This window comes from Sinocyclocheilus anshuiensis, unplaced genomic scaffold (assembly GCF_001515605.1).
Source record: "Sinocyclocheilus anshuiensis isolate Anshui unplaced genomic scaffold, SAMN03320099.WGS_v1.1 scaffold337, whole genome shotgun sequence".
NCBI lineage: Eukaryota > Metazoa > Chordata > Actinopteri > Cypriniformes > Cyprinidae > Sinocyclocheilus > Sinocyclocheilus anshuiensis.
In genome coordinates this window covers 1,773,734-1,796,918 of record NW_015537968.1, presented here as the reverse complement: position 1 = coordinate 1,796,918, position 23,185 = coordinate 1,773,734, and the positions used below count along the sequence as shown (strand labels likewise).

Genomic DNA, 23,185 nt, shown 5'->3' with positions numbered 1-23,185 from the left:
TATGGACACACGCTCTTTGTATGTATGTGTGTTATTGTTTTCCACTGCCTTGACACCGGTGGTGGTGCCAGTGCCCAATCTGGATCCATTCTATGCTTCTCCACCAAAGAAAATGTGGTTATATATTGGCAGATATGTTGGCACCACTGCAGCTGCTTAAACCCAATGGCCATAAATGAATGTATATAATTATTCAAAAGTTTGGGGTCAATTTCTTTTTAGAAATTAATCATTTCATTCAATGGACACATTAAATTGATCAAAATTGACAGTAAAGCGATTGTTACAAAAAAAATCTAATAAATGCTATTCTTTTGAACTTTCTATTTATGAAAGAATCCTGAAAAATATGTATCTCAGTTTTCAGAAAATATAAAGCAGCACAACTGATTTCAAAATTGATATTAATAAGAAATGTTCCTTGAGCAGCAAGGATCATGCGACACTGAAGGTTCATGTGACATTGAAGACTAGAGTAATGGCTGCTGAAAATTCATTTTTTTAAATACATTAAAATAAAAAACAGTTATTTTAAATTGTAATTGTAATTTGTATTTTTCAAAATGATTCCTTTTTTGACTGTATATTTGGTCTAATAATAAGAGACTTCTTTCAAAAACATTAAAACTTCTGACCAATTGAAAACTTTTTGACAGTAGTGTAATGTTGGATTTGCTTTGGGAAAAACAAAATCATAACGTGATATCCAACTAAACTGTAACAATGGTTAGCTAGGTACAGTAATTAGTTATCATAGTAAACCCACATCAATAGGATGCAAACACAGTCATCTTTGTTGTTAGGCTCTTTCAGCTGTAAAGATTTAAATTAAATTGCTTTGGATCTTAATATATTGTACGTTTTCAAACCTAAAGTCAGTGAAGATGCAGAACAGATCTGAGACAGGTCCTCAGATCCCTATCCAAGCACTTACTCACCATTATGGTGGAGAAGTGATGTGTGTGTGAGATGGTGATGTGATCAGCCTACAGTACAGCCTTATGAGGAACCCAGTAGTTATAAACCTTACTCATAATGTGATTTGACATTAAGAGGATGTCATTTGAAGGTTTGGAAACTTTCTGTTCTTATCTAGCGAGATTCATCTGCATAGAGATCATGCTCTGTGATTGATTAATTCAGCAGAAAATATTTCACTGCCTGAGGAAGCCGAGCACTGCCAGTAAAGAGAAGAACTGCTGACGAGACACACACAGAGCACACTCACACACTGTAATATAATAACATTCACTTATGAACACAGTCAGGAGAGGAGATGACACAGGTGTACAGCTGCGACCTGCACACACAGAACAGGTGCTGGGTCAGTTGTGTGTGTGTCTCACTAGAAAGGTTAAGTGGTATGTTAGTCTGCAACAGCTCTCTCTCTTTCTCTGTGTGTGAGTGTGCACTAACATTCACAACAGCTGTATGTGGTTTGTAATATATTTTTCCCACTGGACTCGATGTGTTCAATGTGTTTATGTGTTTGTGGTGGACGGATTTATTAAGACTTGATTAAGCTTGTTGTGTTTTATAGTTTCGCTTTCAAGACAATTTGTGATTGTGGATCAGGCAACCCTGCCAACAACAGACACACACACACACAGTGGGACTGTTACAGAGATATATGACCACAAGCAGTACTGTAGTCTTTTTTCTTTTCATCCTCTCTTTATCCATATTTTCTAGGCTGACATTGTATTATCAGCTTTCTACTCTGTCATGTTGTATTCTACATTTCAGTTAAAACTTATTTAAAGATTTTATGCATGCAAACTTATGAATGTTAATTTATTTAGAGACAGTAACAAAAAATCTAATCGAATTCAGTTGCATTGAATCAAATGAATGGAACTAAATCAAACCGGATTCAACTGAATACAGGGGGTCATTTTTGGCTTGTACGCTTAAAGCAAAATCCCTTTCAAGGGAAGTCTGTTCACCCAGTGGCCATATTTGCAGGGACACAATGACTTTACTAAATGGCGAATGGCTGTTTTATTTGGAAGGCGAGACTCACCCATATTGCGTGTTGCACTTTTTCCCATTCATAGTAATATGAATGCATCATCTTGGTTAAGTCTTTGTTACGTCATTGTACTGTAAATGCATATTATAAATCTTATTATGAATGATTCATTTATGTATATATATATATAATTTGTAACTTTTTTTATCAAAATGGTATAACTTGATATTCACATCTCAAATTCCAATCAACAACTGATGGATATAACCAAGTCCCCGCCCTATTTTTTTATCTTTTTTCGTTAATCTGTTTCACTCGGATGTATGTCACAATACAGAAGAAAAGGTCGGTCACAACTTTCATTTCATTACTAATAAGCAATTGACCTTAGACAGGGTAGCACTTCTCTGATTAATAGCCACTCTAAAGTATTCTTTTTTTGACAAAATTACATTTAAACATAAAAATATAAACTGCAAATAGTTTATTGTAATATATTTTTGGAGGGCCTCTTAACATCTGAATTATACTTGTGTGTGTTTTCCCTCTTTGCTACAAAGAGCACTAATATAGAGTGATTAGTCACATGGCACTTATGGCTCAGGTAATTGGCTAAAAACTGGTGTTGGAACTTAGTGCTCATGAAGTAAAGTGGCAAAAGCTTGTGAACAACTGCCATTTAGATAAATGGTACTGCTAATGAAAAACTCTCTCCAGGTCTATTAGAACTCTTCGGTTAATTGTATCAGATCAAATCAAATTGAAGGACTTGACATTTCCATGGTAAATTTTTTTTAAAGGGGTCATATGATGCTGCTAAAAAGACACAGCGTCTTCACGACATGGCTGCAGCGTCAACAAAACTACAACGAGAATAAAAGTTGCGCCTTCTTTCTTTGCGTGAACATTTGGGCGGCGTTATGCAATCTTCCCACATAGTGACGTAGGTATGTGGGGACGTGTTAAAACGAGCCGTTTTAGGTAGGAGTGGCTGACTCAACTTTTATAAAGAATATCTCTTTGGATTTGAGACTTTAGTCTTTGCAACTTTACAGATCTTCTTTATGCACCAAGAGCTTGTAACACTCCAAAGAGAAAGGAAAAATTGAAATCGCACCATATGACCCCTTTAACTTCTTGTTTTCTCGTTTTTTTATTTTTTTAATTTTGATCATTTAATCCTGCGTGTATGTTGTGCCGCAGATATATTCCACTCATATGTGTGATGACGTGGTCGGGAGCTTGTGTGTGGAGGAGTGTGTGAAGGGACAATAGGCTCTTTAACAACGCCACTCATCCCGATGCCACAGAAATGGCTGGGGATTGTTCCCGTGGAGACGGTAAAGCGGCAGAGCACTCAGGGTTGACGAGGATGCCGTGACAGAGCCCAGCATTAGTGTGTGTCATAAGGGAGTAGCAGTGACAGGATTTAAATCACAAGGCCTTTGTTCAGTCCAGTGCTCAAGACACGAGCAGCAGGTGTTCAATCCATAGGTGTTGTCACCTCTGTGGGATTTCTCAGTCTCTTTCTTCCTCTCCCTTAGCCTCCATCCACACTGTGTATGTGTGATGCACACTGTTTCTCTAGTCATTGTCTCTACTTTTTCTTTCTTTTTAGCCTTTCAGATGTTTTTATTCATGATCATTAATCTGGGATATTCCTTATGTTTTTATTCGTTTTTTACACAATATATTATAATTACTCCCACCTTATTTTATTTTTACATTTTATGTATTGTATTTTTTTGTATTTTTTTATTTTTTATGGCAGTACCATAGTATTGATTGTTAACCTGGGATTATTCCATTTTCATGAATGTATTTTATTTGTTTTATTTTATTTTACTTATTTTATTTATATACTACTTATTTTACTTTACTATTTTATTATGTAGAGTCACAATTCTCTTTCTCTGTCTGTCAGTGTTGCTGTCAAGGAGATGAACATATCATTTTGCTAAATATATTTATCATAGTATTACCATAGTATTGATTGTTAATTTCATAAAAGTCTTGAAAGTTAATTTCAAAAAAGTTTATTTTATCTTATTTTATTTTGTTTACATAATATTTTGTATTATAATTACTGGTACCTTATTTTATTTGTATATATTTTTAAATCTTTTTTTTATGATAGTATTACCATATTATTGAATTTTAATCTGGGATTATTTCTTAAAATCATTAAATAATGTTTTATTTAATTTTATTAATTTATATTTCAGTTACTGGCAACTTACAATGTTTATTTTTATTCTATTAATTCTTTATTTTTATTTTTCCTCTCAACTTTTTTTTTTGTGTGTGTGTTTGTGTGTACTGTACATTGATTTTTTTGCCAATACTGTATGTAAAACAATCACACCAGGACATTACTTTAAAATTTAAATTTGTGATCCTGATATGAAAATTTTTTGATTTGCACTCTATCATAAGACTCTCTTCCTCAATTTTAACTTCATTTTCACTTTAGATTGTAAAGAAAGAAAAAAAAGAAGGCAGAAAACCTCGGTCTCTCTTACAGTCTCTCACTCAATGGATTATGTGAATCAGTCTCAGATTTGTGGCGTATGCTGGAAGCAGTCATCAGTAATTCTGCAATGAGATTAGAGCAATTTCCCGCAGCAGCAGCGCACGTGTGCATGTTCATATGTTCATCAAATTTCCCAAAGTGGCATTTCAACTTCCTCTTCTAATTTTCATTATAATAGCGCAGTAAGATAATCTACGTTTGGATCCAGTCATGCTTAATCAGTCTAAATACGGAGGAGAATTTCCGTTCTACATCCACCGAGGGAATCGTGTTGACTCTGATGCAGATTCTAAATCTGACGCCTGGGTTCATTAGGTTTAATGTTAGCACTGGGCTGTCTCTCCATACACAGATTAGCTGGCTCAGCCCCATATGTTGTATGACTCTTCCAATCCCCCTGCGTTTGTTTCGCTCTCTCGCAGGAAGTGACAATGCATTTCATTTCCTCTCTAACAGCAGGTCGCCTTCAACCCAGCATGTTGATGTGGGAATTTGTGTTGATTTACAGTGTGTATGTGTGTGGCCCTTCAGATAGTCTGTCTCCCCGCTAACCGAGGGCCAGTGTAGTTGTTATGACAACCCAGCATGCCATCATATCATGGGCCGCCATGTAACGTCAGCGGTCTAAATGAGTGTTTCACATATGAAATTGCACCAATGTGAATGTTGTGTTTGTGGTATGGGAATGTGTGATCAGCATCAATGTATCTAGGGCTGCACAATTAATAGAATTTCTAATCGCGATTACAATTATGGATGCCACAATTACGTAATCGTTCAAAGTGGCAATTAATCGTTCAAAGTCCACTTATGTTTTTCTGCACGCTTAAAATATGTTTTTTTTCTTTCTACATGTTATCTTAAGGGGTTTTCCATTGTTTTAGTATAACATTATAATACCATTCATATTTTAACTTTTTTTTATAATTTAAAGAAGAAACCAATCTGATGTATAGTTGACATTTGAGGCTTAATACTATAAAAAAGCACTAAAGGTTTTTCAGTTAGAGTTTTCAGCTTGTTTATTTTCATATAAAAATACAGCATGCAGTTGCATCAAACAATGGTATAAACATAATTCAATGTAAATTGTGATAATCGTACTTAATAATCGCAATTACAATTTCAAGGGAATAATCGACAATTGTGATTTTTGTCATAATCGTGCAGCCCTAAATGTATCAGAGACAGCAACAGACAGTTACAAATAACTGCAGTACTGCTTTAGCTCCAGCAACTACCGCCCCCTAGTGTCCTGACAATGAGCTGCAACCCACAAATGCTCTCATTCATCCTGTTCTCATAAACAGCCATAAGGAATGATATCTTCCTTCAGTCAGCCTTGCGCTGTAGTAAGGAGATGTTTTATCTCATTACCAGGCTGTAAAACAGCAGACACATCGAGAGGTTTACAGTGACAGTAATATGTGAACAGAAGATAAAGAGACTGGGTGGAGGTTTGCACATATACATAATAGAGGAACAATTATCTCTCTCTGTCTGTCAGTGTGTGCTGTCAAGGAGCTGAACATATCGCTCATTACAGTGTTTCCTTGTCCAGCACTCACAAAAGAATCACATCAGTGCCCACCCGTCATGCTTCCCTGTGTATTTCTGTCTGTATTTCCGTCTTTTTCCACCTCTCACCAGATGCATCTTGCTCATCTCTTCCACATCCCACCTGTTTCTGTAACAGACACTTCTAGGTATGTTCCACAGTCAAGATGTTTACTAGATATTTCTGAATGTTCCACATGTAGGTTTGTTTTGGAACAGACTTGTGTGCTTCGGATGACAAATAGGAAATAATTATTCCTCAGCGGTTGCTCTTTCATAGCTCAAAACATTTCATAGAGTTCTTAGTGATGTTATTTTGAAGTATCAACTTTGTCTTAGTGGTTTCTTTGATGTAGGGCAGGGGTTTTCAAACTGGGGTCTGAGAAAAATGTTAACAGCCTATAACAACAACAACAATGATAATAATATATCATCATGAGATTAATCACTAATTATTTTATTCCTGTCAGTGTAATTGAAATAATTTGTGATTCATTTCATAGTTTCTAATCCAAAATATATACATGGTGTAGAATGTAATTATTTTCCAGATTTTTCCAGATGATATTTGATACATATACTGTTTCTATTTTTAATTTGAAGTATAAATGGGTCTTTCTACCCGTAAATATTACTGCATATATATATTATAGGATGGGGTTCCTATAATCATCATATTTGAACTTTAAAAAGTTTGGCGACTCCTGCCTTAGGAGAAATAAAAATGTAAAAAAAAATGAGACACTAAAAATATACACTGTAAAAAAAAAAATCAAAGTTGTAAATAAAGATTATTGGAGTACATTTTACAAGAAAACACTATTTCAGGTTTTTTTTTTTTCACCTAAAATGTTTTGTTTAATTGAGTGTTACTTCTTTATAATTGATTGTGAAATTTATTAGCAATTTCTGAGTGTAAATTGTATTTACACAATTTTGTTCAGTGTAAATGAATTTATAACATAACTTAAAGGTATCTTGGCAAATTTGAGCACAATTTTTTTTTATTAGGAGAAAAATCTGACAAGCAAAAGACATCTTGCAAACGTCTCCTTTCACTCTCCATTCTCCAGTTAATCTCATTGCTTTTTTGGAGAAGCAGTTTTACTGTATTTGTGGATTTTTTGGTTCCTACAGGATGGTTCATTATCACAGTGGAACATACATGTTTGTAATGGCCTCATTGTCTTCTTTTCTGTCCTGATCCAATAGCAACGTCTGCCTTGGCTTATAGCTGCTTGGGATTTTCTGTGATTCTGTGAATAGTGATTCTTACCAAACTAATTTATCTAGTTCTAAATATAGACCTTCGCACGCCTCTGTGTGTTGTCATTTTCAGACGGTAGGTCCGGGTGTAATAGGATGGGCGGTCTTATCACTTCACCTGTAAGAGGAAGTTCTTTTTCAAAAGAAGGCGTGCCTTTCAGGTGCAGCCAAAAGGAAGTCAGCATGTTCCTGTGTGTCTGTAAATGTGTGTGTGTGTACATATCGATGGCTGAAGGGACCCATCATGCCCAGGCTGTGTCCAAGCAGTGTGTGTTGCTTTGCCCCGCTCACAGCTCTCAGCTGTGATAGAGGTGGGCAGGGAGATGCCAGCCGCTTAAGAGAAGACGACTTTTTGGAAACCTCCTCCAGCAGTTCAGTAAGAACAACAGAAGGACAGACAGTCAGCAATAGTGTCTTCTCACAGGTTTGGATAGGCTACTTCTTTAATTCTAGTTAACTTTGTGTAGTTTTCACTAGAATGAGCACTGCAGACTGTGCTTGAGTGATGTTATATTAGTGATTATCTGATTTTTTTGATTGTGAGGCTGAACGTTTCATCCGTTTGGTTATCTCTTCCTTTCACCAGATGATTTGCTTTGTGCATATGTGTATTGGCTTAGATTTATATGAGAGATGATGCAAGGGGTGTGTGTGTGTGTGCACGTCATAAAGTTTATCTGGGTAAGCAGGACATGCTTGTTTGTGCTGATCTGATTATCGCAGCATTAATGCAAAGCCTGTAATGAATAACAGAACTGGACCGTCTGTTATATGATAATATGATTGCATGGAGAAGTCACCCCTTTACATTTACAGTTATCCATTTAGGAGATGTCACACAATTTGTCAAAGGGCCATCAATATTCATAGTGTACAATGCCAGGTTTGTGAATTGAGATCTTTTTGTTTCTCAATTGTTTCTCCTAGACAGATATGAGATTAAATGGAGGGCTTCTGCTTGTCAGGTTTATATTCTTCAGACAAAAGCCCTGTTCAACTGGAACTAGTCAGGTATAAATTCATACACGTCTGTGTTTTTTTCCACACAACCTCTGGAAAAATTACAGCCCAGACAGGAATGTCTGTGATTGCAATATGTAATTTGTTTGCAGTGATTCTCATTTATTTTGATCTTGTTGAATACAGAACACATTCTTTTTTGCCAACTTTCTTAGTAAAATAACAGCTCTCTGTTCGCATCCCATTCAAATGTAAAAAGAGAATTAATCCATAAGGAAAATCCAGTCAGACCAGGTCAGACTGCTCAGCCCTGAGTATGATCCTAACCTTAATTAATCGCTTCCTTAATTATATACATAATGTACATGAAATCACGGAGACCTAGGTTCATAATGGTAACTAAAACATTTGTTTGACAGACTAATCCCAATTTAATAGCACTAAAGACTTTGGTAATCTTATATCTGTATGTATCCCGTATGGATGAGATCTCAGTAATGCCACAAACTATGTTCTGGTTTGCCAAGATGCCAGAACATTTGTCAAACATTTCCGATCAGATTCTTCCAAGACCAGATTATGTAAACTATGCTAACCACAATCATTTTATAGCTCTGTCCTCCTACACTCTTAAAAATAAAGGTGATTCAAAAGGTTCTTCAAGCGATGGCATATAAGCACCATTTTTGGTTCCACAAAGAACCATTCAGTCAAAGGTTCTTTAAAGAACCATCTCTTTCTTACCTTTTTATAATCTGAAGAACCTTCTTTCGCCCCAAAGAACCTTTTGTGAAACAGAAAGGTTCTTCAGATGTTAAAGGTTCTTTATGGAACCATTTAGACAAAAAGGTTCTTCTATGGCATCGTGACGTACCTTTATTTTTAAGAGTGTACTGTATGTCAATAATTAGATTTTTTTTTGTTTCGTTTGTTAATAATTATTGAAACTTACAATGAAAATGAAAAAAATTCTAATTAATTGGAAATGTTTATAAATACTATATAAACAATACTAAAATTACACTTTTATTAAACCTATGAATTATTAGCATTTCTCTGTAAAAAGGGAACATATCTGCCTCCTGACTAATCTGTTTACATTTTTTGTCACAAGATAATGAGGAGACATCTTTGAAAGCATGTTGATGGAGAGATCAGCATGAATACTGATGTTCTGTGACCATGTGTTATGTAGGATTAGCATTTATCAGCTCTCTCATCTCTGCTGATCTAGACATTGGCCAAAACCCATCATGTCATCGACTGCTGAGTGTTCTTATGTGTCCTGGCGGTCTATAGATTGGATGAAATGTACATCTACATGTACAGATCACTCAAACACCACTTCCTCTTGAGGTCTGCAACACACCCTAACGTTGTAGCTCATTCAGATTTTAATGCATTAATTTTTTGCATCTAATAAACACTAATATCTAAAAATGGCAGACTGACATGATTGTAGCATTAGATTTGGGGTGCGTGGGGGGTACATCTATCACTTGACCATTTTGCCCTTCAAAGAACTCACTGTCTTTTATGTTCATCAGTCTCTGGCGGCTAGCTTCCTCCCGTTTAGGACTTAAAAGTGTTTTTTTGTCTTTTTTCAGCCTGGGATGTTTGCTGATTTTTTGTTTTTAGATTAACTAAAATTTGAATTAAAGGAGCAGATCACACCAAAAATGAAAATTGACTGAACATTTATTCACCCTCAGGCCATCCAAGATGTAGATGAGTTTGTTTCTTCATCGGAAGAGATTTGGAGAAATGTAATGATGGATTTGTTTCTTACGAACACTCAACTTTTTACTTCACAAGATGCTAATTGATGGACTGGAGCCATGTGGATTTCTTGTGGATTATTGCAATGTTTTTATCAGCTGTTTGGACTCTCATTCTGACGGCACCCATTCACTGCAGAAGGTCCATTGATGAGCAAGTGATGTGATGCAAAATTTCTCCAAAGCTGTTCCGATGAAGAAACAAACTCATCTACATCTTGGACGTTTTCAGCAAATTTTAATTTTTGGGTGAACTATTCCTTTGAGATCATTTTTAACCATATTCAAAATTTGAGCAATACCAAATATAAAGGTTTTGGATTGCCTGTTGTAAAGACCATATCAGTGATGTGTTTATTAATCATTCAGTAAAACTAATATGCTAAATGGTGTGTGATTCGTACAGTATGTGTGTAGCAGTTCCCATTAGCACACCACATGTGCAGGATCTGACACTGTTACTGAATGAGTCTTGGCTTCTTCAGGGTGACACCTCAGTGGTAATAAATTCTCAGGCTGTGTGATTTAGTCTCTAATTAGATCGCACATGCACACACACACACAAGCTATACTGCAGGGGCTGTAATCAGTTCATTAGGTTAATCACTAGTTGTGAAAGGGACTCATAGTCTCTGTGGGCACTTTGGGTAATTGGTCTGGCTCTAACTCAACTTTAACCAGGCTGTGCCATCTAACCCAGACTGTCAAACACACTGTTGACACTGCACATTAATCTGATCTGATCTTTAGATGTGTCATTTTGTTCAGTAAGTGATGCAATCTGATCCATTTGTTCAGACTGTGTAGTCAATATCCGGTGTACCTCGGTTGCTATAGTGATGTAAGCGTCAGTGCAATGCCAAGAGACCTTCTTATATGACAACTGAGAGCTGCTGTCAGTGAGAATGAAAAAATGGAAATTGTGCCTCTCCTTATGTGAACTCACACGGCACATGAGAAAACATAACTGACAGAGTATTGCTTTATTTACACTTCCATGCATAAGATTGCTATATGAGAAAAGTGTAATTGAATATGAGTGTATTTGGATGCAGCTCCAGACAATATTGAGCAGTTTATATGATATTACAAAAAGGTCACACAAGCTTTGCGTGGAGAGCAAAACAAATTTTAAGCCACTATTCACAACAAAAAAAAAATATTACTTGAAATACCATCTGACCTTTCAGACTGAGACATATTCTAAAACAAATCAGATTTCAATCAGATTTCAAACTACATATGGCTATGATTTAGATGTTTTAGTGTTATCAGGTTTAATTTTATTCTTTGCTACAGACAGATGAGTTAGATATGGCCAAAACATCAGATTTTTCCTGCCCGTCTGAACAAAGCTTTAGAGAGCTCAACATGGGCCTAGTTCTGTTTGTCTGTAATTATTCGTGAAATGTCTAGAAGGAGGGAAAAAAGGATGTTTTATGTCTGAATTAACAAGGGATTTCTTACGGGTTGTTGGAAGATTAAGATCTGTGTTTAACCAAGCATTGCTGAACAAAGAAAGTGTTCATTAATTTTTATAGAAAAATGTAGCAACGATGTTGACCTGTGCTTCTGGGTAGTGTAGCTTATGGCCCTGCATGCTGTTAGTTCCTCACGATATTTTGCCACACCTTTGAAACACTGATTGCTTGAATGACAGCTGTGTTTGCTGACAGCTCATTGGTGTTTCCATGGCAACTGATAGATAAGGGTGATTGGCTGAAATTGGGCTATTGCTGTGATTTTAAGGTGATCGTATTCAGCCATTGTAGGACACATACAAGCAGTGTTATTTTTTTCATTAAGATCAATAGGAACATGTAAAGTCTGTACTGTCACATATGTTATGCATTTGGCAGGGGGTCTTGTGTCTCGCTCACTCTGGTTGTTTTCTTCTAAATGGACACTTAATTAAGATTTATTGCATTTGATTTTGTTTATCTATGGTGATATTTCCTGAATGGACGAATAATTTCTTTGTTAATGATGATAACGAATCATACTTTGTTAATGATGCTTTAATTGAATGGGGATTCAATATTTTGAAGACCCATGCTATGCTTTCTTGTTCCATGCTATTGCAATGCTTTCTTGACCCATGCTATTTTCCCCTTTGTTCACTTGCATATTTAGTGGAATCATCTTTCTGTCTCTCTCTCTGTCACTATCATGAATTGCATAGTTGCTGAACTGCGTTGGATGATTTAGTCACATTATGAGTATAATGACACATGATTGTCCTAATAGCTATACTGCTTTGACTTAAAAAGCCACTCAGATCCACTTCAACAGCAATTCAAGGGTCAGAAGATATATTTATCCCAATAGTTTTTTTTTTAAGTCTTTCAGTAATATTTGAAGGCTTTGAATTTACAAAGATTGCAGGGAGATTTGTAAGCAAAAGCCATATTTTAGAAAAAGGTAGGTTAATTTCAGAGAAGAGAAAACCTTGGGAATGTGATTAGACTGAATGTCTAAGATTGAATTGTTAGTATTCACACCATAGCAGCACAACAAGACTATGCATTTGCATGGGAACAACAGACTAGTGGACAAGGGGTCAGGGTTTGGCTGGTTGGTTAGGTGTGCCTGTTATTTCTTTCTGGTAGATGGTGTAATGACACCATTATGGGGCCAAAAATATCTTTATTTCAAAAGTAGCCATGTAAAAGTGACTGGCTCAAAAAGCAAAACAAAAAAGCTTCAAAAACTCAGTACCCATACATTAAAATGACAGCATCCAGGTTGTGTTCTTCCAGGGCTGCATACACTATCCGAGCAATTCCTCTTGACATAAATGGGAATGCTGACAGATAGCTCTCTCCAGGTTTTATAACTACTTGGATCTAATCAGCTTTGCTGAAAGGAATCATGGGATTTGTATTTCCAGCTCTATGTAGGGCATTGCAGAGGCAATGTGCCCTTCAGATGAGAGAGAGAGGACAAAAGAGGAGATAAAACAGAGAAAGGAGGAGAGAATGACAGAAAACAGGGAAGGGAATGAACAGGGTGAGTCAGAATGACGCAAGAAAAAAGAGAAAACGAAGAAAGAGAAAAGCAGGGTGAATACAGAAGCTGAGGATTTGAGAGGAACTAAAAAGAGAGTGAGGGAAGGATTAGGAGAGGAAGAGGAGATTAAACAAAAATAGCAATCATTGTATGAGGATGTCTATCCTTAGAGTTCCTGAGTCACCATCTGACATCGCTGTGTGCAAGCAAAGATGTCCTCATCTTTTATGAATGTGGAACCAGCTCTGCTCTGAAAGGATGAAGTGAGTGATGTCTGGGTCTGATGCTTGTCTCAGTGTACAGGGAAGCTTGACTGGCAGAAATCCAGAAGTTTAGACTCTCACACCTAAGCTTACACAGACTTATTTCATTTCATTTTATTAAACAAACACACCTTTCTTTTTATACCTTTTCATTGAACTTTGTTGTTTTCTGAGCTTATTATATTTTCTAGAATACAAAGATTTTTGCATTTTTAATAAATATTATCTTGTTTCCATAATGTAACTGATTATAAATTTGACTGATATTTTGGGGACATTTGTTTCCAATAAAAAAAGCAAAACCTGACCCACACATACACATTCATGTTAACCTACTAAATTAGGATATTGTTATTTTTATATTAATTTAAATATAATGACTATAAACTAAAACAATCCCTAAATCTGCTCCAAGAAAACATTGTTTAATTCATGTATGAATAGTTTTTTTCCAGTTGTAAATGACCCCCAGATGTCCACAAAGGGAGGTTTTGACAGACTTAACTACCTTCTGGGGGAAGTTATTCACTCACCACACACATACATTTATGAGCTCTGCTGGTAGTCATGGTGGCGAAAATGAGACACTTGCTGAATGGTATGTAGAGAATATAATCACCTGCAAAAGTGACTCAGAGGTTACATTAACATTGATGCCATTGAATGTGGCTCAAATCTGGCTTTATCTCCCCTCACATATGACCTATCCCTCAATTTACTCCCCATCTTTATTATTGCTTGTTGAAACTTGTATATCATGTATTTAAATGTATGTGTAATGATGAAGTTGCAATTTAGTACATTTAAAATATATTTACTTTAAACATAATTTTCAATAACACACTACAGTTCAAATTTCTTTAAAGCATGACAAAAGATTATTAAAGCAATGATTTAAAATGTGCTTTAAAATTAAACTTTTAATTTGACATTTTACAAAGTGCACTTTTAAACTTAAGTGTGTTAAGTAAACTTTTGTGGCTTTTTGTTTCATTAATATCATTATCTGCAAGTACAGTTTTTTTAAATACACTTTTAAGATTTGAAGTACACAAAATGCACATTCAAAACAATTAAACACACTTCTTTTTCTCAAGGGTAGGAGTGTGTGAATCTGATTAAGCTCCTCGACATTCATTTTGAATATAGCCAGAGAGATACAGAACACACACATACTCTTGCTTTCCCACCAGACCATACAGCCTCCATGCAGTCTCTCTTTTTCTCTCTGTTAATGAATTCACTTCCTTCATGTGTGCGTCATGACTCTTGGCAGGGTGCCTGGCTAGGTTACTCATTTTGATTTTGTTAATGTTTAGCAACAACACTCTCACTCTCCTTGTTTTTAGTGTGACAGACCCGTGAGAGACAGATATGCTGTCGTTTCTGTCCCATCAGCCTGTCTCACTGCTGACTGAACTACTAGCATTGTTCTGCCACAATCCACTTATGAAATCCACTTCTCACGTCATGAGAGGGCACAGTATATGCCCCTGCATGTTTAGACAAGGACAGACTCCACTGTACGCGAAGTACAGCTGTATTTGATGACTTGTTGAAAGACTTTTATAGCTTCTCTGCCCTTCATGAATGTTGAATGTTAATTCAATGTTCTAGGCGACAGATCAGGTTTTACTGTAAGCTTACCGTAACGCCTTTACAGTTAACCGGTGTTTGTTTTTATAAACAATTAAGAAAGGGAGAGCGATGCAAAGAAAAACCTTGTGAGAATGAAAGTGTTCAAACTGGTTTTTGGCAGTGTTGTTATGGTAAATCTGATAGAGGCTCATAGATAGTTTTAATATACCAGTAAACTTGTCCTCGTAAGTCTTTTCCTCTGAATTCATTAAAAATGTGTGTAAAAATCTGTTATCATACTATAGTGATAAGCAGAAATTTCAGTAGCACTTTATTTTACAGTCCTGTTTCTCATGTACATGCTATGTACTTATTATAGTAATTACAATTACTAGGTAATAACTAGATACTAACTCTGAACCTACCCCTAAACCTAACCCTACACCATGTAGTTACCTTATATTACCAGTACTTTCTTAGGTAGGTACACTATAAGTACACTGTAAGTACATGTAAGTTCACATACTGTAAAATAAAGTGCAACCGAAATTTCACAGAATTCAAATACCTACCAAATACAGCTACCACACAAAGAGTATAATGTGTTAAAAATCTGGTCAACACATTTTATCATGTTTAGAACCAGCAAAAATAATGTGGAAAAAGTCCCCCAATTCCATCTGGGCCTGGTGATAAGCCACTGTGATTGAAATACAGGATTGTTAACGCAAGTTGGAGCCTCGGGAATTTGTTCATTTCTTATTATGCTTCAGTATAACAAACAGATGACTGAATTTCATGCATGTGCAAAAGAAGCAATTTATGAACACCAGTAAAAATTCACCAGGCTGTGAAGCAGTTTCTAAAAATAGCCAGTTCTAGCATGGCATAAAAATGTTTCATTATGAAAAATGTGGCAGTAGGGATAGTAGTAGTTTGCACACACTGACACATGAACACTATTATAAAAACAAATCAAGTCGTTGTATTTGCATTAGCTGTCTTGTATGCTAGTTTTTCATCTCTTTTCTCTTTTTCCGCATTTGTTTTGTAGAAGAGTGTGAAGGAGGGTCTTCTACTCAAACAGACCAGCTCTTTTCAGAGATGGAAGAGGAGGTATTTCAAACTGCGAGGCAGGACACTCTACTATGCCAAAGATTCAAAGGTAAAATCAGGGGTCTCTGTGTCCCGCTGGGAAAGACTGAACCTCTGGTGGTGCTGCATACAGTAGGTGCTTGTTTCAGTGTTTGTTGGTGACAGAAACATGCTACTGTCTTGTTGCAGTCTCTCATATTTGATGAGGTCGACCTCTCAGATGCCAGCGTGGCTGAGACCAGCACCAAGAACATCAACAACAGTTTCACAGTAAGCAAAATCTCTTCTCAATAGCTTTCTCAAAACCTAGTGAACTGTTTTTGAATTATGCTGTCTATAGTAGGTAGGAATCTCACTCGATTTTGAGATAACCCCATTTATTGGGTTGTTTCTTTGTGCGTCGTCGTTCATTAGTTCATTCATTCATTATTCACAGCTGTTTACTAGCTCACACCTATTTTATGTCTCTGGCTCTCTCTCCTAGGTTATCACTCCATTCCGTAAGCTGATGTTGTGTGCGGAGAGCAGGAAGGAGATGGAAGACTGGATTAGTGCTTTGAAGTCTGTACAGAAATGGGAGACTTATGAGGTCAGTGTCTAAACCTTCACCTTTGACCCCTCCAAAATCATTCAAAGGCTCAGTTAATGTGCATTGATGGCCATAATGGCTGTAACATTATACAGTTTGATGTTCCTTCACATGGATTTCTTAGTTAAGTGATCAATAAATGAAAGCCACAGAAGTAATTGCTATAATTGTAATTGTGTTTAGGTGAAATATTGATGTAAAGCGTGTCAATCAATGTGATTTTTAAACCTTTAGTGCCTTTCTTAAACCACAGTTTAATAACTTAAATAACTCCTAAATGATCCCAAGCCAGTTTTTGTCTGTAATAGTAACGTGTGTTGTTGACCCTAGGTCAGTGGTTGTCAACCTTTTTGGCTCCAAGGTCCATGTGTTTCAAGATTTTATTAATTTACATGACTTTTCCAGATTTACATCACATATTTACAATGAGTGAAAATTATTATGTAATAATGTAATTATTTTAAATCATCTTGAGGCAGGATTATTATAGGTAACTGAAACTAAAACTACAAAAAAAAAAAATGACAAAAAAAAACTATATAGACATTAAAAAACATAATGTCAAAAACAACTAAATTAACCCAATTATTACATTTTTAAGTAAAATTAAAATGGAAACAGAAAGTATACAAATTTAAACCAATTCCAAATATTAATAAAATTAATAAAATAATAGTAATAAAAAGTTATAAAATAATAGTATCTCGATTATATTAAAATAACACTGCCTTCAGCCCCCCTTGGAAGTTCACTCAGACACCAAAATAAGCCCCAGCCCCCTGTTTGAGATTCTCTACCCTAGATTTTATTATTTGGTTATTTATTTATAGTGCTGTGATGTTGACATGATTGTACTGATCTCAGGCCAGTCAGTTTAACATGGAGCACTTCTCTGGGATGCATAACTGGTACGCCTGCTCTCATGCCCGGCCCACTTTCTGCAACGTGTGTCGAGAGGCTCTGCCGGGGGTCACCTCTCATGGTCTTTCCTGTGAAGGTAAACATAAAGCTTTTTTTGTTTGTTTGTTTTGTTGTCCCATTATTTTTGTCTCTTTGGTTTTTCTCTGTCTGTCATTTTTTATGATCAATGTGTTTGGATTTCCCTTTTCTTTGACATTTACCCTTTCGTGCATTGTTTATTCTAAAACAGAAAATATACACATTTCAACTAATTCAAAATAAAAACTCTTGAAGCCCCATTGGAAGTTCGCTGAAATGCCAAATTGAGCTCCAGCCCCCTGGTTGAGAATCACTCCTCTAGATTTTATTGGTTATGTATTTATAGTGCCATAACGCTGATATGATTGTACTGATCACAGGCCAGTCAGTTTAACATGGAGCACTTCTCTGGGATGCATAACTGGTACGCCTGCTCTCATGCCCGGCCCACTTTCTGCAACGTGTGTCGAGAGGCTCTGCCGGGGGTCACCTCTCATGGTCTTTCCTGTGAAGGTAAACATAAAGCTTTTTTTGTTTGTTTGTTTTGTTGTCCCATTATTTTTGTCTCTTTGGTTTTTCTCTGTCTGTCATTTTTTATGATCATTGTGTTTGGATTTCCCTTTTCTTTGACATTTACCCTTTCGTGCTTTGCTTATTCTGCTCGTAGAACGAACAATGACGTTGTTTGTTTATAGCGGAATCAATGAGGCATGAATAGGAACATTGCCCTCAGCCTGTTATCACTTTCTAGTGACGATCTGTTTAATGTCATCTTTTCTCTGCGTGTGTTAGTGTGTAAGTTCAAAGCCCACAAGCGCTGTGCCGTACGATCCACAAATAACTGTAAGTGGACCACTCTGGCGTCTATAGGAAATGACATCATAGAAGATGAGGATGGAGTAAGTGAATCTTTATATTATACATGCATGTGGTCTCAGTGGTATTTTGTACTGTACCTAAATCAGTGTGTTTGTGTACAGGTGTCAATGCCTCACCAGTGGTTGGAGGGGAACCTGCCGGTCAGTGCTAAGTGTGTGGTGTGCGATCGAAACTGCGGTAGCGTCCGTCGACTACAGGACTGGCGGTGCCTCTGGTGCAAAGCCATCGTACGTCACCTTCCTGCCCACTTTTTAAAACCGATCACAGTGCTGTGTTTATCACCCACACCCGCAATATAGCATCACACCCAGTTCACTCTGAAACCATAACAACTAGATACCACATAAACACCTAGAGTTTACTGACATCATATATATACATAGTGTTCCTGTGGCTCAGTGGTAGAGCATTGCGTTAGCAGCGCAAAAGGTTGTGGGTTCAATTCCCAGGAAACACACATACTGGTAAAAAATGTATAGCCTGAATGCACTATAAGTCGCTTTGGATAAAAGCATCTGCTAAATGCATCAATTATTATTATTAATTATTATTATATACAGGTGTGTACCTTGTGTAATCAGACCGTCTGTGAGTAATCAGTAATTCTCTCTATGCATTGCCTGTGTGTAGGTGCATAACAGCTGTAAGGAGCAGTTGGGAAAGGTTTGTCCTCTGGGTCAGTGTAAGGTCTCCATCATTCCGCCCACTGCACTTAACAGCATTGACTCTGACGGTAAGAGTTGCCCTGGCAACTGCATCAGCTCAGCTGTCTCCATAAAGTCTGTATACATTATCATGCGTTTGTGTATGGACTTGCAAATTACATTATTTAGTTGAAGTATAATCATTACTATGACAGTTAAATATGGCATTAAATATCTGAAGAAAAATAGATGTTCTGAAATAATGTTTTTACAGTTATTAATTATTTAATATACAATATGTAATATTTAACTATCATTCAAAAGTTTGAGGTAAGTATTTTATAAGAAATGTATACTTTTATTTAGCATGGATGCATTAAATTGATCAAAAGTGACAATAAAGGCTTTAATTGTTACTAAAAAAAATTCAAATAGATGCTGTTCTTTTGAACTCTATATATGAACGAACCCTGACAAAAATGCATCACGTTTTCTACAAAATATTTATCAGCACTGTTTTCAACATTGATAATAAGAAATGTTTCTTGAGCACCAAATCAGCATATTAGAATGATTTCTTAAGGATTATGTGACGCTGAAGACTGGAGTAATGTCTTCATTTTAGGATATTTTAAAATAGAAAAGTTCTTTAAAATTGTCATTTAAAATGTAAAATGTTTTCAACATTCAACATTTTAAAATTCTACATTTATCAAAACTTACTAAAGGTACTGTGACAGTCATTGTACTGCTATGATGCATATAAAAATGTCATTTTTAGTATTGTCATTATCTTCAGATACAATCACAATAGAGACATTCTTTAAAAAAGGTGTTTAAAGCTGCTTACATTTCCAAACATGACATCCCTCCCAAGATCTTCTCCTCTCCTCTCCTTCTCTCACTGCCACTCTCTCTCCTCCTTCTCCAATCCCATTGTCCCTCTTCATCATCCCTTGCTCTCCGAAGGCTTCTGGAAGGCCACCAGTCCATCCTGCTCGAGTCCTCTGCTGGTGATGGTGAACAGTAAGAGTGGTGACAACCAAGGTGTGAAGTTCCTGCGCAGGTTTAAGCAGCTACTAAACCCGGCACAGGTCTTTGACCTTATGAATGGCGGCCCACAGCTGGGGTGAGGTCAACGCCCGCTTATCACACACTGCAATATCAAATTAAAAGGCTTTGTTAGGCAATAAAAGAGTCAGCAATCAGTCTCAGTAGCTTAGCTTTTACAACAACCAAACATTTTCATTTGATAACTGTAACATTCTCAGTCATGATGTGCTTTCAGACTTTTCAGCTTTTAATAGAATCCATGTAAATTGTATGTTTTAAAATATAATGTTGTTGGCAAAGTGAATTTGCCCTCTGAACCATATTTGTTGTTTTATGTTTTTGTTTGTGCATTCAGGCTTCGTCTCTTCCAGAAGTTTGAGACCTTTCGTATCCTGGTGTGTGGTGGAGATGGGAGCGTGGGCTGGGTTCTTTCTGAACTGGACAAACTCAGCCTGCACAAACAGGTCAGAATAACCTGGAAAAAAAATAGTTCTTACATTTTAATAAAAGATTATGAAAACAATCATAGTTTTAGAATAACGTGCACTGATGAATGTAAAAATAGACCAGAGACATCTGTGCTACCATTCAAAAATGTGGGGTCAGTCATTTTTTTTTTCTCTTTTTTCCTGAAAGAAATGCATTAAATTGATCGAAAGTGGCAGTAAAGATATTTATAATGTTACAACAATTTCTGTTTCATATACAGTAAATGCTTTCTATTTATCAAAGAATCCTACAAAAAAAGATAATAATTTCTATAAAATAAGCAGCATAACTGGTTTCAACACTGCTAATAATAAGAAATGTTTCTTTAGCACCAAATCAGCATATTAGAATCATTTCTGAAGATTTGTGTGACTGGAGTAATGGCTGCTAAAAATTCAGTTTTGCCTTCACAGGAAAAATTATATTTTAAAATATATTATTAAAATAGAAAACAGTTATTTTAAATATGAATAATTTTCACAATACTACTTTTTTTACTGTATTTTTGATCAAATAAATGCAGCCTTGGTGACCATAAGAGACTTCTTTCAAAATCTTACAGACCCCAAAATGTTTGAACGGTAGTGTACTGCACAATACATAGGGTCACATCTTCATTGCATTGTGTTGTGTGTGTAACAGTGCCAGCTGGGTGTGTTGCCGCTGGGTACAGGAAATGACCTGGCGCGTGTGCTGGGCTGGGGAGGATTGTGTGATGATGATGCTCAGCTGCTGCAGATACTAGAGAAACTAGAGAGTGCTACAACCAAGATGCTAGACAGGTGAGAGAAAGAAGGAGAATGAATTAATCAATCAATCAATCAATCAATCTCATCAAACTCTGTTCCTGAATGTGTGTGTGTCACAGATGGAGTGTGATGACCTATGAAGTGCCCACCAAACAGACTCCAGCTATCGTTAAGGAGGAGGACCCATCAGACTCTCCCCTACAGGTGACCTTGTAATAATATTTCGCAATATTGCTGTTTTTACTGTATTTAAATAAATGCAGCCTTGGTGGGTGCAAGAGACTTTCAGAAACATTTAAAAATATTACCAACCCCAAACTTTTGAATACAAGTGTAAATTGTGTCTAGTTGTGTTATTTTATGTCTAATTGTGATGTTTTTGAAATCCAGATTGCACAATATGCTGATTCTGTTGCCACTCACTTGACCAAAATCCTGGACTCTGACAAATACAGTGACGTTATATCATCTGCTAAGTGAGTATAAAGATGGTTTGTGTGTGTGGATGTGTTGTGAGGGTTATGTTTATAGTAGTTAAAAATCCTTTTGAAGCCTCTGAGTTTTGTCTTCCTATCTCTTTCTATCAAAGGTTTCTGTGTGGAACAGTTAATGATTTTGTGGCTGAGGTCGGCAAAGCTTATGAACGGGCCACAGAGAATAAAGAGGAGGCTGATGCTATGGCAAAAAAGGTAAATCTGGAGGCTATTTTAGTAGTTAAATGATGAGCCTAAAAAACATGTAAATTGTTAAATAAACAGACAAATGATGAGTTAAATGAACAGTCAAACAGAGCCAAATGAACATACAAAAAATTTGTAAATTAACAGTCAAAAGATGAATTAAATGAAAAGCTAAATAGACTATCAAATAAATAGTTAATTGAAGATTCAGACGAAGAGTCCTGTTCTTTATAAACCAAAAAAAAACTGTTTCATTTTGTGCTTGGTGTGTCTCTCTCAGTGTGCCATGTTGAACGAGAAGCTAGACTCCCTGGTTAAGGCTCTCAGTGAAGACGCCAATGCCCAGCTTGTGCCATCTGGGTCAATCTCACCAGACGAGAGCGACTCTGATCAGTCCAGACCCTTCAGATCAAGAGAGCAGATGATGCTGAGGGCCAACAGCCTGAAGAAAGCACTCCGACAAATCATAGATCAGGCAGAAAAAGGTCATTCTTCACTGTGTATATGAGTGGAAAGTAACTGGATTTTGTTCCAGTGTTATATTACATAGAATAAACATCAAGAAGAACATTATTTAAAGGGTTAGTTCACCCAAAAATGAAAATTAGACTGCGTTTTACTTACCCTCGAAGCATCCTAGGTGTATATGACTTACTTCTTTCAGACGAATCCAGTCGGAGTTATATTAAAAATTGTCATGCTATTCCAAGCTCTATCATTGCAGTCAGCGGGTGTTGCAGTTGAACAGTCCACAAGTCGTCAAATAAAGTGCGCGCATTCATAATAAAACGTGCCGCAGACGGCTCCAAGGGGTGAATAAAGGCCTCCTGTAGCGAATCCATTCGTTTTTGTAAGAAAAATATCCATATTTGATATTTCAAATGTAATAAACACTTTTCCCTCACTTCCGCTGACTGTCATACACTGAAACAGTTCCGTCGGATGACGCAGCACGTCGGTGTTGCGTGATTAGTGAGAAATGCGGAGAGAGAACAAAACAAAACACCGGTCACGAATTAGAAGTACAAACCGAGGATTTGCAAAGTAAAATGTCGGAGGATTTCGATATAAACCAAGAGGAGACTGGTTTTCCTTTGCTAAAGTAAGGAAACTTTGCTTCCTTTGCTCCTATAAACAAACTCGCGAGACTAG

The 23,185-nt window shown here is 36.5% G+C and overlaps 1 protein-coding gene across 4 annotated transcripts in view; it reads left to right on the top strand.

Moving 5' to 3' along the window:
• The window catches only part of LOC107668950 (diacylglycerol kinase delta-like), a 76,557-nt gene that overhangs the window by 35,433 nt on the left and 17,939 nt on the right, over nt 1–23,185 (top strand). For 2 of the 4 annotated variants that reach the window (XM_016461029.1, XM_016461020.1), the window contains exons 1-15: nt 7,530–7,752; nt 15,971–16,081; nt 16,201–16,281; nt 16,496–16,600; nt 17,465–17,597; nt 18,332–18,438; nt 18,520–18,645; nt 19,049–19,151; nt 20,032–20,191; nt 20,471–20,579; nt 21,247–21,386; nt 21,473–21,557; nt 21,744–21,829; nt 21,943–22,042; nt 22,314–22,518. In XM_016461029.1, the coding sequence (XP_016316515.1) occupies nt 7,573–7,752; nt 15,971–16,081; nt 16,201–16,281; nt 16,496–16,600; nt 17,465–17,597; nt 18,332–18,438; nt 18,520–18,645; nt 19,049–19,151; nt 20,032–20,191; nt 20,471–20,579; nt 21,247–21,386; nt 21,473–21,557; nt 21,744–21,829; nt 21,943–22,042; nt 22,314–22,518 (1,831 nt within the window). In that variant the 5' untranslated portion in view covers nt 7,530–7,572. Of the gene's footprint in view, nt 1–7,529; nt 7,753–15,970; nt 16,082–16,200; nt 16,282–16,495; nt 16,601–17,464; nt 17,598–17,871; nt 18,053–18,331; nt 18,439–18,519; nt 18,646–19,048; nt 19,152–20,031; nt 20,192–20,470; nt 20,580–21,246; nt 21,387–21,472; nt 21,558–21,743; nt 21,830–21,942; nt 22,043–22,313; nt 22,519–23,185 lie in introns of those variants that run through there. The other 2 variants (XM_016461038.1, XM_016461045.1) reach the window with 2 other exon arrangements.